At 38.8% G+C, this 12,713-nt stretch overlaps 1 protein-coding gene across 1 annotated transcript in view; it reads left to right on the top strand.

Annotated features, from left to right (window-relative positions):
• Positions 1-12,713, top strand: part of LOC131960517 (pleckstrin homology domain-containing family A member 5-like) — a 241,091-nt gene that overhangs the window by 163,884 nt on the left and 64,494 nt on the right. The window contains exons 6-7 of the mRNA XM_059325753.1: positions 6,925-7,102; positions 10,744-10,848. Coding sequence (XP_059181736.1) covers positions 6,925-7,102; positions 10,744-10,848 — 283 coding nt within the window. The remainder of the gene's footprint in view (positions 1-6,924; positions 7,103-10,743; positions 10,849-12,713) is intronic.

Below are 12,713 nucleotides of genomic sequence, written 5' to 3'. Positions count from 1 at the left end.
ATTCTGCAGACACATCTGCCTCGTGGCCTTCTTGCAAGTTGGTTAGCAGCCATGCTCACGTTGTTAGTGGCCACAGCATCCATTGGTGTGGTGTCTTTCTTTTTCTGTTTTCTAGGCTTAGAAGATATTTCTGTATATGGTCCTACACAGTCAATCAGGTTGCTTAAATAGCCTACTTTTGTGGCAAAGTGGGGTGTGTTCTTTGTTCCCGAACCTAGTTTCATAAAACTTCATGAATGCAAATCTCGAAAGGCCACATCCCTCACACATTAAGTCCAATTGACATGAAATATGGCACTCACATCCATCTCAATGTGCTGGATGGTGGCACTGTAATTAATATCTGAAAAAGTGAATATTTTGAGAGACCAGCCAGTCCACATGGTGAATCTGATTGACTTGAAACCTGACACATCTACAACTCTCTTCACATAATGACCAAAACGGGCATCATTCAAACGGAACATTTACTCTCCAAATCTTGCATTCACATCATCAATTCTATCAATTCTAGCGACAACTCAACAGATTACAACAGAAGTATTCCGGTTAACACAAATTCATATTTCAATCAAATTACTGACAGCAGGCAATATTTCCCAGCATATATCATGCAAATAATTATACCATGTTCCAACATGTCCCCTGAAACTATTTTAAACTAAACAACACAACTAACATTTAGTAACCCTAAACTTGAATTTAAACCAAACAATTCACAACAAAAAAAAAGAGTCTCTTAAACAATAAAGGCCATCAGACATTTTTTAGATTATATTTAGATCTCTTCCGTTTCAGTAGCCCAATAATCATATTTTTCCTGTTGATGTTATTTGTTTAACAACATAATAGTAATACCCTGAAATTAATCTTTAATCAGTATTACAACAACAGTTATCAAGCAAGAGAAATATTTCTTTTCAATTGTTTCTCAGTTGTTTCTACATGTGACAGTTGCCATGGAGTGAGTGAGGACGTCCTGTGTACTAAATACAGCTCCTCTCTCACAGCCCTGGAAGCAAGGAGCCACATTAGCCAAATGGAATGCTCCCATATCTGAAGTGTTTTCAAACATTCACTTTTACAAAAAAAAATAGCTCAATGTTAAGGTTTACCATCTCCAATAAACAGACAGCTTTTTAATGGGAAGTAACAAGACGTGTTATTGAAAGACTTGGAGCTAGGCTAGTTGTCCACCCTTCCAGTACGTGATAAACCAGCTAGACGTCTGTGTCTATACTGGACACATGATATTGATCTTCTCATGGAACTCTGTTAGACGGCACCAAACAAGATGTTCGTTCTATTTTAGTAAATTCAAACTGGTAAAAACTCACTATGCCAGCAAAAAACAGCTAAGAATAACACACAAAGTGTCCAGGCGACTCTTGCAGCTTTGTCTTCAGCTCCATTCATCTTCTATTCAAGGCTTCAGTACTCTGTCGGCCTCTTGCTAACTTTAACTTTTTTTCCGACTTTTTTCAGATTCACTGTGTGAATTGCTTGATAAGCCGCTATGCAACACTAATGCACAAATGCTATTTTGGATGATTAATGGCATGCCAGCATACAGTGTGAAAAGTTAAAGTTTCCTCTCTGAATACCTCTATGTTATAGGATCTCATGCTTCTTTGTTGCTTTCCAAATCAAATGAAATCCTCGTTTCCATCTGCAGTAGCTTGTATAACTTCTGATATGATGAAATGAAATCAGGTGTCAGGCTGCTGCTGGGACTACACATATGGGGGTATAAAAGGAGACACGTAGTATTTTCTCCCAGCTAAAGCTTTAGACTGTCTCATCATCTAAAGAGAATTCCATCAGTGAGAAATATACCTTCAGCTATTCCCATCATTCAGTTCAGAATGGACCTGAGTAGCTTCTGGTGTCATTTTGCACTACTGATCTCTACTCTTAATTCCTCGGACAAATTTTATATCACATGTTGTATTAAATAAAGTGTCAAACACTCCTGTTTATATTGCTGAGTACCAGTATGGAGTACCAGCCCGCACCACCAGCACAAACAGAGAAGCCAGAGGAAAGAGTTTACAGAGGAAACGTTAACAAAGACAAAGATATCAGTGCAACTGCAAGATAAAAAGGTGGTGTGAAGGATTAAAAAGACAGAAAGAGGGAAGAATAGATTAGCTGTGTGATCAGTGGGTGACTTTTGTTGTGTGTGTTAGTCACTCTGCTTCAGATGTAGGGCTTTTGTCACTAGAGGCGAGTGAAGGCCTCTACTCTCACTCACAGTCAACTGGCCAGCAGTCCCATGTCAGAAATATCAGAACAGTCGCCTCTAGCATCAATGGCTTTCTGTTTTCTAAAGGCGAAATGCCTTTGCGTGCACACTACACAGCATGCACGCACGCACGCACGCACACACACACACACACAGCTGGTATATAATTATATAATATAATTGCTGCCAGCCCAGCTAAAAAATATTTTATAATGAATGTATTCAAGCTAATCTGGTTACAGAAAGTCAGTAAAGACGCTAGCAAAAAACAAAAACAAAATGTTCGTTCAAGTAAAAGTATAAAAGTACTTCAATTAACTACTCAAAGTCATTACTATCGATTGCAATGTCAATCAAAGTATCATACGTTGGTCAATTATGGACATGAGCAGTGTTAGGGTTTACTTTTTAGTTGTAACAAGAAACGTAACACATTACTTTTTCTTATCAAGTAATTAATTCCGCGTTACTATGTTAAGGCTGTTTTCATTCATTTTGGTAATTAATGTTAGGTTTGTAGTTATGAGCCGCACTTCCAATTCAGTGGCTAACAGAACTGAATAACAAATACACAGATGAGATTAGTGATAAATAGGAGAGAGATTTAAGTGCTTAAGCAAAATGAGGTATAAATAAAGCGAACAATCATCCCCTATAATGTGTAACTTAAACAGAGTTAACTGTATTTAGCGATGTGCACTCCACTGTGGCAGATAAGAAACATTTTTTGTATGCTGTGATCATGGATTAATGATAAATAGATAAATAAATACATTGAATTGAAGATGTTATGCTTTCAATGTTTTTTTTTTTATGAGAAGGCAGCTGTGGCTCAGTGTTCGTCCAGTGATCGGAATGTTGGTGGTTCGATCCCCGACCATGGTAGCCTACATGTCAAAGTATCCTTGAGCAAGATACTGAACCCCAAATTGCTCCTGATGCTGCGTTCATCGGTGTGTGAATGAATTCCCAATGGCGGCAGGTGGCACCAATGTGCCCTGGTAGCTTTGGCCACCAGTATGAATGTGTGTGTGAACGGGTGAATAAGCGTAGTGTGTAGTGTAAAGCGCTTTGGATAAAAGCGCTATATAAGTGTATTCCATTTACCATTTAAGAGGAGGTAGTATTGATTTCTCTACAATAGAAGTGACAACACACCAAACGGCATATTTAAAACGCATTTAAATCAGTAACGAGGAAAGTACTTACTTTGTTGCTTTGTTAATTTGTGGAGTCACTTAGTAAAGCAACTTAGTAACTTAGTCTTAAAAGTAACTTTCCCAAACACTGGACATCAGTAGTCACAAACTGTAGTGTTGTTTTTGATGGACGCTGTGTGGGATGAAGAATGAACATGTAAGGGTATGGTGGGATCACTAAGAGTTTATAAGACAGGTAAGATGTCATTTTGATAAAATCAAAAGTGCTGGAGGCAAGATAAAGATGTCCATATTTGATCCCAGGGGCCATTACTGTTATCTTACTGCTTATGTGATCAACAGAGTGGGACAGTCGCAGGCGATACAGCTTGGACACAAGCCAATGTTTTTATCAGCACCATCAGCCTGTGTGTGTATCTGAAAGCTGGGGCCACAGTCAGAGGTACAGGTGTATTCATAGGTGTAAGAGACAATCTGGTCAGAAAATATTTTCCATTAAACAACCCATTAAAAGTCCATCATTAGTTGTCATCAACCTCATATTTATGGGTTAGAAGGTTCCTGCTCCACCTGCTGTTGTCCAATAGGTAGTTATCACGCCATTAAATGGACGGCGGCAGTTTCGCTAACACTACTACTAGTTTAGGAAAAAGAAACAACATTTAGGTTAGTAAAAAAAGATTATTGTTTGGGTAAAATACCGTAAATTACTGAATGTACATTATACGTACATGCACAGCATCATTTCATGATACCAAAATAACATATCAAGTTACTTTTCCTTGCACCCTTTTTAGTTTGTCAGGATGCTAGTCCTGTGTCGATAATAATTTTAGTTATTATCAAGAAAACCATGGAAAATCGCTAGATATCAGCTCTTAAATTAAACTCTTATGAGCTATTTTTGTTGTGATCATTATATTTGTCCAAACAAATGTACCTTTAGTTTAACCAGGCATTAAAATGAACAAGAAATTGAAGAAAACAATGGTCTAATATTTTTTTCCCATGACTGTATCTGCCCATTTAAAAGATTAACAACAAACACAAACAGGCAACTGAAATCTACGTTTTAAACAATGAAACACATAAGCTAGCAAAATCATCTTCTTTGGCAGGCTGAAAAACGGATTGAAATCCTGCAACAGGCCGAACACTTCTAACATTATCTGACATATTAACGACAGGTAGCGTACAGTGAGTTCATCAGAGTTTTTCCCTTAGAAACAGCTGCCTGCACTGCAAAAAAAGGCCAACTTGTATTTTTTTTTTGCCTAAAACAGTGATTTAAGTTGGTAAAACTTGGAAATATAAATGATTGACATTTAGGGCAATAATGTGAATTAGCACAACAAAGGAAGCCAGTTGTATGCTCAAAAACAAGTTTGTGAGTTGTTGTTACTTATATCTTTAAGTTGGGGTTCACAACAAGGGGCAATTGTTCTGCTAACTCTTATTTCTTTGTTGTGAAATGCAAGAAAGTGGTGAAATTCGGTCATAAGCGAAAGCTAGCGGCTAACTGATACTAGCGGCTAACTGATGCTAGCGACTAACTGATGCTAGCGGCGCTGCTTGTTTCAGCTACAAGAGTAGCCATTAGCGTATCAATGCTAACTCAAAATTGTGGTCGCAACATTAGCTGACATTTCATAGCGGCATTACAATCGTGCCAATTCAGCACATTGCAGAAGTAAGGATTAAAAGTTATTACAATGTAAAATTATAAGTTCAAAAATCAGAATTCAGACAACAAAACTTAAAATATTTAGTTTAATTGTCCAACTCAAAATTTTATCGAAGTTTGTTGCCTTGAAATTTTGAGTTCACCCAGCTTTTCTTTTTTTGCAGTGTGCTGGGCTTGTGGGCCAGAAAACACAATAAATGGAATGCGCTAAAATAGGCTAAAGTACTCTGTAACCCTGAGAGAACTGCAGAGGCATGCACTTCAGGTGGATCCAGGTTGAGGTTGAAAGTGTAAGGACCCAGGGCAGCTTTGTGCTGTCAATAATAATAAGATGGACAATGAGCTTCAATCACATGCTTTGCTTATATTCGGCTCACCCTGGGAGCAGAGACAGGACTGTCACTAATCACACTCTAGGACCTTGAACTTTCTTTTTCTCACATTAGCTATTGTCCTTCGCCTCGACGAGGGGCAGAAAACTTTGAGCTTGTTCAATCTGTCAGGCCCAGTTGGCAGGCCATTTAAATTGGTGGGACGTAGAGGCGTGTATCGGAGGTGACACCCAGAGAATAATAGCTGCGATTCATGCGACCAACTCTCTTCCCGCACATTCTCCCTTTCTTTATCTCCGTCTCTGCAGCTCTCCCTCGCCTTCTCTATGCTCACGCTCATTCAAGCCGCTCTACCCATCCTCTCGTTGTCATCCTCCCGCTCTTTAATGGCCCTGACAGAGATAGTATGTCATTAAGAGAGTGAAGATAGAGTCTGCTTAATGAGAAGGGGGTTGGCTGATTGAGTAGCTGGATTGTTGTGGAGACAGATTCTGCCTTTGAGATTAGCAACTCTTTTCTGTAATCATGGTAGCACAATTGGTTACGATACGCATCCGCCTGCACACATTGACATCACATTTATTTTAACAGAAAAAAGTGCTTTAACTTAGGACACATTGACAACTTTTTAATTTAATTCAAAATGCTTTACTGGCACGAGTGTAATGCATTTTCTGTGCATGACCTCTGACATGCAAATGGACAGTTTGCCAGCAGGAATGCAAGGATCCAGTCCTGGAGATGGTAAACTGGACACGTAATTGCACTTTCAGATTCTATCAATGTAAAAAAACAAGCAGGTGTCAGACCTGGACTCAAAACGCAGAGGAATCACAGTTCAGGCAGACTTTATTTATTAAGCCCCTGACAGAGTGAAACCAAACAGGCTATGAAAGTTATCTTAGAAAACTATGGGGAAAAGGCAAAAACCAAAACTGAAGAAAAACTACTAAAAATCAAAGAACCTCTCCAAAAAGGGAGGGAAGAAAAAGATTGAACTAGGGAAAAATAAAAACAAAAACAAAAAATTGTTCCACAAGGAGAAAAAAAAAAGGCCAAGACCCAGTTTCCTCTTGCACATTTGGTTGTTCCTTAACTGTAAATACCAAACAAACAAAAAATAATAAAATAAAAGGGCCTTTTCCTATATTGCAGAGTCAATCCCTGATACCCTTTCTGCCTTTCTCTTTCCCATTTACAAACAAAAGTTATATGTACTAGACGTTCCCGGTGGCACACCTGGTAGAGTGCATACCACAGAGGCCCAGTCCTCGTAAGCGGGCGGCCCGGGTTCGAATCTGGCTCGGAGCCCTTTCCCGCATGTCTTCCCCTCTGTCTCCCCCTTTCACTTTCATTATCTCTACTCTCAATAAAGCTACACAATGCCCCAAAAAATATCTTTAAAAAAAAAAGTTATATGTACTATTTTTATTTACTACAGAAGTCAACTGTCTGACTCACTCCATCTCTCTTTGTCTCTCTATATCTCTCGCCCTGTGGCAGGCCAGCTCCTAAGGCTTCATCAGAGCAGAGCAGCAGCAGTGACAAGAAGGAACGTCCCATGAGCACCATGAGCGAGGCGTCAAACTACACGGGTGGCTCCGATTACAGCACCTTCCCTGGCAGCCCAGCCACTACCATCACAACTGCCACCACCAACACCTCCACCTCATCCACACGGGTCAGTCTCCATCCATCCATGCCCTAAATCTAATCATAGTTCTGTTGAGCGGTTTAAACACAGTTCTAGATCAGGGGTGTACTTCAGAAAGCAGGTTGAGCAAACTCTGAGCCCAACCCTGAACTCAGAGTCGACAACCCGTGGAAAACTGAGTTTTCAATTCCAGAACAGCTCATCGGAACAACTTCAGTCATTTTTGAATAGGTTAAACCTGAAATAAAGGCCATCATCAATGGAGCCCTGATACTACGATTCACCATGGCAACAGGTAGAAAAAAGGCAGAGCCTCCATTTTTTTCCAATAAGTTTTTCACTAAGTTTTATTCAGTGATTTAGAACAGTTCTCAACCTTTTTGAGTCACGACCACCAATTTAACATGCATGTTGTCCGTGACCCCCACTCACTGAACACAATCTCACACGCACAGTTCAGATCACCCAAAAAAGAAACAAAATGACCAAAAAAAGGAAACAAAATGACCAAAAAAGACACGAATGGACCACAAAATGATCAAAAAAGACACAAATTGAGCAAAAAAGACACAAAATAACCAGAAAAGACACAAAATGACCAAAGAAAATACACAAATTGTCCACAAAATGATCAAGAAAGACACAAATTGACCACAAAATGATCAAAAAAAGACACAAAATGACCTAAAAAAAGACACAAAATGACCAAAAAAAGAGACACAAATTGACCACAAAATGATCAAAAAAAGACACAAAATGATTGGTTGAGGATAGCTGATTTAGAAGACTGTAGCGACACTGGATGATGAAGTGATGAATCTGTAGATGGATTTTTGGCTGTAGTTGATATTATATTTTAAATATTTGCTGCAAGATTTTATCATACTTGACCAATGCAGAGCTGATAAAAATCCTTACAGAATACACATTAAGACACCAAGACCTTGAGGAACACAGAAGGATCCATGCTGTGATTTGGTCTCTTTGACATTTTGGAATCATTGTTTGTGGTCCGTAAGGCTGTGATTATCCTAGAAGTCACAGCAGCTCACTTTATACAGCTCAGGTTCCAAGAAATGGTCTCACTGCAATAAAGTGCTACTATTATGGGGATTAAATCACACGTTTCATCACAAGACGCTAAAATATCAATTCTATGGACAACAATACAATATTAACTTGTAATAAAGTCTGCCACAATATGATTTTAATTAAATTCATTGATATGAGATGATATCATAAACTCATTTAACAGTTACATTTATATCAACTCAAAAGCAACTAAAAAATGTTTTTATTTGATTTTTATTTTTTTTAGTAATTTTATGACTTTTTATTGTTATCAGTTTTATTACTTACTCCTCCCAGATATATAAATGAAAGAAAGCACTATTATATACAACTATTTTTTTTAAATTAAATAATTAAAACAATTAATATGAGTATGAAAGTGGGAATTTAAAAAAAAGAAGGTTGTCTTAAAAATAGAGACATCTATTGGTATTGTGCCTTCGCATCAAAGGTAATGGATTGTTATCACTGAATTGATATCTCATAACAACCATATAGCTACTATGGGCATGACTAGGGTTGGGCGATATGGACCAAAAGTCATATCCCGATATATTTAGGCTGAATATCAATATACAATATATCCATATATTTTTATTACAAAGTGAGAGCAAATGTTTCAGTCAAAGTCAAAGCCAAATATGACATGTCACAAGTAGTTTTATTGAAACTGTTTATTTAAGTGAACATAAATACTGTATAACAACAGGAGTACCATTTTTTTTTTAAATCAAAGCTCCATGAAGTGCACATTAAAATTAATTTTAAAGAAAATAATAAAAATTGCCTATGAACTAAAATAGGCCAAACTTTCTTAAAAATAAATATATTTATGAGAAAAGAATAACAAACATTACAAAATAACTAAATATGACAAACCCTAGTAAGGGCAGCATTTATACATAAAGAAAGAAAAAAAGAACTACATCAATATATGCGATATGGTCTAATTCCATATCACATTTAAAAATGTATTGATATATTTTTTATGTTGATAAATCGCCCAGCCCTAGGCATCACACGCAGTTAGCCGCTAGCTTTCGCTAATGACCGAATTTCACAACAAAGAAATAAGAGTTAGCAGAACTACTGTCCCTTGTTTTGAACCCCAACTTAAAGATATAAGTAACAACAACTCACAAACTTGTTTTTGAGCATACAACTGAGTTTCTTTGTTGTGCTAACTTACATTATTGCCCTAAATGTCAGTAATTTATATTTCCAAGTATTACCAAATTAAATCACTGTTTTAGGCCAAAGAATACAAGTTTGCTTTTTTGCAGTGTACCCAGTTTTTGCAATTCCAAGACTGTCTAGGGACCCCAGTATGCAGAAATATCCATCTTCCAAAATAACACATTGACACTGCATGAGAAAAACTGTGTGGTTTCTGACTGGATGAACATAAAGTGGCCATTCATTCTAATATGTTGAAGTCAGAGATCAAGACATTCCATTTGAAATGAATGAAGACCATGACTTGGTACCAATGGATTCCTTCGGTGTTCTGATTTCATATGATGCCAATACCTTCTCTGAGATAAAGGGCTTTGCAATCTGGATACAGCATACAACACCCTCTAGCACAAGGTTTAGTACCCAAAATGAATCCTAACCACATGGTACTCAGGATGCTAATTTCAGCCTGTCCAGACAAAGCTCGGCTTTCTTGGCTGGAAAAATATGTTAACAAGTGAACCATCACCAAAAACATCAGAGAACTTGGCTCTAATGAATAAATGGATTCATAGTAATTTCATCCTAGTTGTCTTTGATTTAGACTTAAGCAAAGAACTCCTTGTATCTTCCTGCTATTGAGTGACATTAAGCACTGCTGCATTTTTCAGTAAGGCAGGCATGATGTATGGGGGATGTGGAATATGCATAGTTTGATGAGCTGAATACATCAGCCTGTGTTGTTGCTTTTTATAGCTGCTTGAAACGCTGCTCTTTACAACCAATGCACCAAAGCCTTGTCACGTCAGATTGTTGTGTTGAGATCAGCGGAGAGTAGCGTTATGTTTTCTCCCTCTGTATCTCTGGAGTCCTCTGCTGTGTTCTCTCTGTAGGAGATGCAAGATGAAACCAGACACATACAGTCATGGAAAAAAATATTAGACCACCCTTGTTTTCTTCAGTTTATTGTTCATGTTCGTGCCTGGTATAACTAAATACTAAGTACATTTTTTGGACAAATGTAATGATAACAACAAAAAATAGCTCATAAGAGTTTAATTTAAGAGCTGATATCTGGCCATTTTCAATGGTTTTCTTGATAATGGTTTTGGTTAGAAAACCCTGGAAAATGGCTAGATAAATTCAAATCTTATGAGCTATTTTTGTTGTTATCATTATATTTGTCTGCACTTTTAGTTGTACCAGGCATTAAAATGAACAAGAAACTGCAGAAAATGGATGGTCTTATATTTTTTTCCATGACTGTATACTCTGAGCTGTTTTTGTCGATTGATTTTTTCTCTAAAATGTAAAATTACATGTGTAAACGTTTTTTCTTTAGAAAGGAATACAACATATTTGTAAAACATCTCTAAATTTACCCATTTTTTTTCATATTACCCATGCATGTGTTTCCACAGCCCTCTAGGTCTTCCAAAAAAATTCACAATTTTGGAAAGAGGTCAAACTCCATCAAGAGGAACCCCAACGCCCCGGTGGTCAGGAGCAACTGGCTTTACAAACAGGTACAGGAGGAAGTGCATTCAATTCAAAGATTGTGGGATGTGTTTTTTTGTGTGGGAGCAGGGCTGGGCGATATGGACCAAAAGTCATATCCCGATATATTTAGGCTGAATATTGATATATGATATATATCCTGATATTTTTATGGCAAATTTATTAACTAAACCCAGATTTGGACTAGAACTGTGCTGTTGACAAAGTGATGGTAACTTGCACTTATATAGCGCTTTTCTAGTCACTTTGCGACCACTCAAAGCACTTTACACTACAGACTACACTCATTCACCCTTTCACACACACATTCATACTGGTGGCAGAGGCTACCCTAAACGGTGGCACCTGCCACCATTGGGAATTCATTCACACACCAATGAACGCAGCATGGGGAGTAATTTGGGGTTCAGTATCCTGGAGGACAAGGACACTTCGACATGTAGGCTGTGACGGTCAGGGATCGAACCACCAACCCACAGCCACCCCTGTGATGTCACAGTGCTTTCATGTAGTGTGATCAAGAATGGGGCCTACACTATCTGCTGTGGAAAAACAAAAACTAGAGAAAAGCACCTGGTACAGCAGTGAGTTGAGTCCAGTGGTGTCCAGTCAAACCATGCAGTGCAGATGAGGCACATGTCAGGCTGAATGAATGAAACTAAATGGCAGATGAGTCCAGAGTTGAATGGTGCCTGTGGAAACGGAGTAAATGGGCGAGTCGTCTCTGTTACGTGCCTGGCTGGACGTAAACTAACCTGGCTTGAGGTTAAGCTTGTTTTCTCATTACCTTGCCACAAACTCATTGTAAACTGAGCAATTTTCTTCACCCCACAGAGCTGCTCTATGGGTCAATTTTTCAATTGCTCTGTGGACACTGACCACTGTGTGCCCCCTGAAGGCAGCCCCATCAAGCACTGTTTAACTCAGCTTTCAGATCCCAGTTCAAGGCACTGTCAATTAACTCCATCTCAGCCTCAGCCTCACCACATTCACATAGAGACAAGAATCGATTCACCTCACACCAGCAGAGCTCCCTCTCTTCCCCACAGACCTGTTCCCTCACAGGAGAAATGGCAACAGTAGCCCTTTCAGACTGCAGTTTCAAGCCGCGCGGACGTTTCGCCATCAATCTGAACGTCCCAGAGGCGTAATGGTGGGACCAAGTAATCCCGGCTCTGTACCGCCTTCAGAGGTAGTAAGGGAGGCGTTAAATTGGCTGTTGAGGCCAAATCAATGTGATGGAATACACATGACGTACATTATTTGTGCGACCAAAACTCAGGAAATAAGAAAGGAAGTGGACCTTATCATGAGAAACACGCCTCTCACTTGAGTCCGACAGTAATCGAATCATATTCAGCAAAATGCCGAACACTTGCTTGAGTATATAGCATCTCTACAGCACAATGTGCAGTTCTTTTGTGATTATTGTACTTTGCCGCTGCCGATTATTGTACACACACTGCCGCTGTTGCAGCTAAAGCACTACCGTCTTCTCCCACTTTGTTCCACAATGCCGGATTGCAATGTGAATTCCCAGAATGGGGACGTCAGTGTGATATCGTTGTGGAATGAGTATGATTATCCTAAGGCGAAATGCCGGCAGAGCTCGTTATGGCACTTTTGTGGAAACGCAGTATGAAAGAAGGTAGTGTAGCTAAACAAGTCTCGATGCAAACCGTGAGCGAATATTCTCAAAAATCATGGTGTTGTCGCTGCAGTCATTCCAGCACCAGGGAAGGTATAAAAAAATCCAGAGCAGGAGCTTAGAGAACAAAGCGCAGGCCTCCGCCCCAAGCACCACAGAGACAAATTTGTTACTGCGTTATGAAGAGATAAAACAGAGCAATTTGTCTCAGAGGGGGAGATAGAA

This window comes from Centropristis striata, chromosome 22, assembly GCF_030273125.1.
Source record: "Centropristis striata isolate RG_2023a ecotype Rhode Island chromosome 22, C.striata_1.0, whole genome shotgun sequence".
NCBI lineage: Eukaryota > Metazoa > Chordata > Actinopteri > Perciformes > Serranidae > Centropristis > Centropristis striata.
This window is presented reverse-complemented; position numbering and strand designations above follow the sequence as displayed.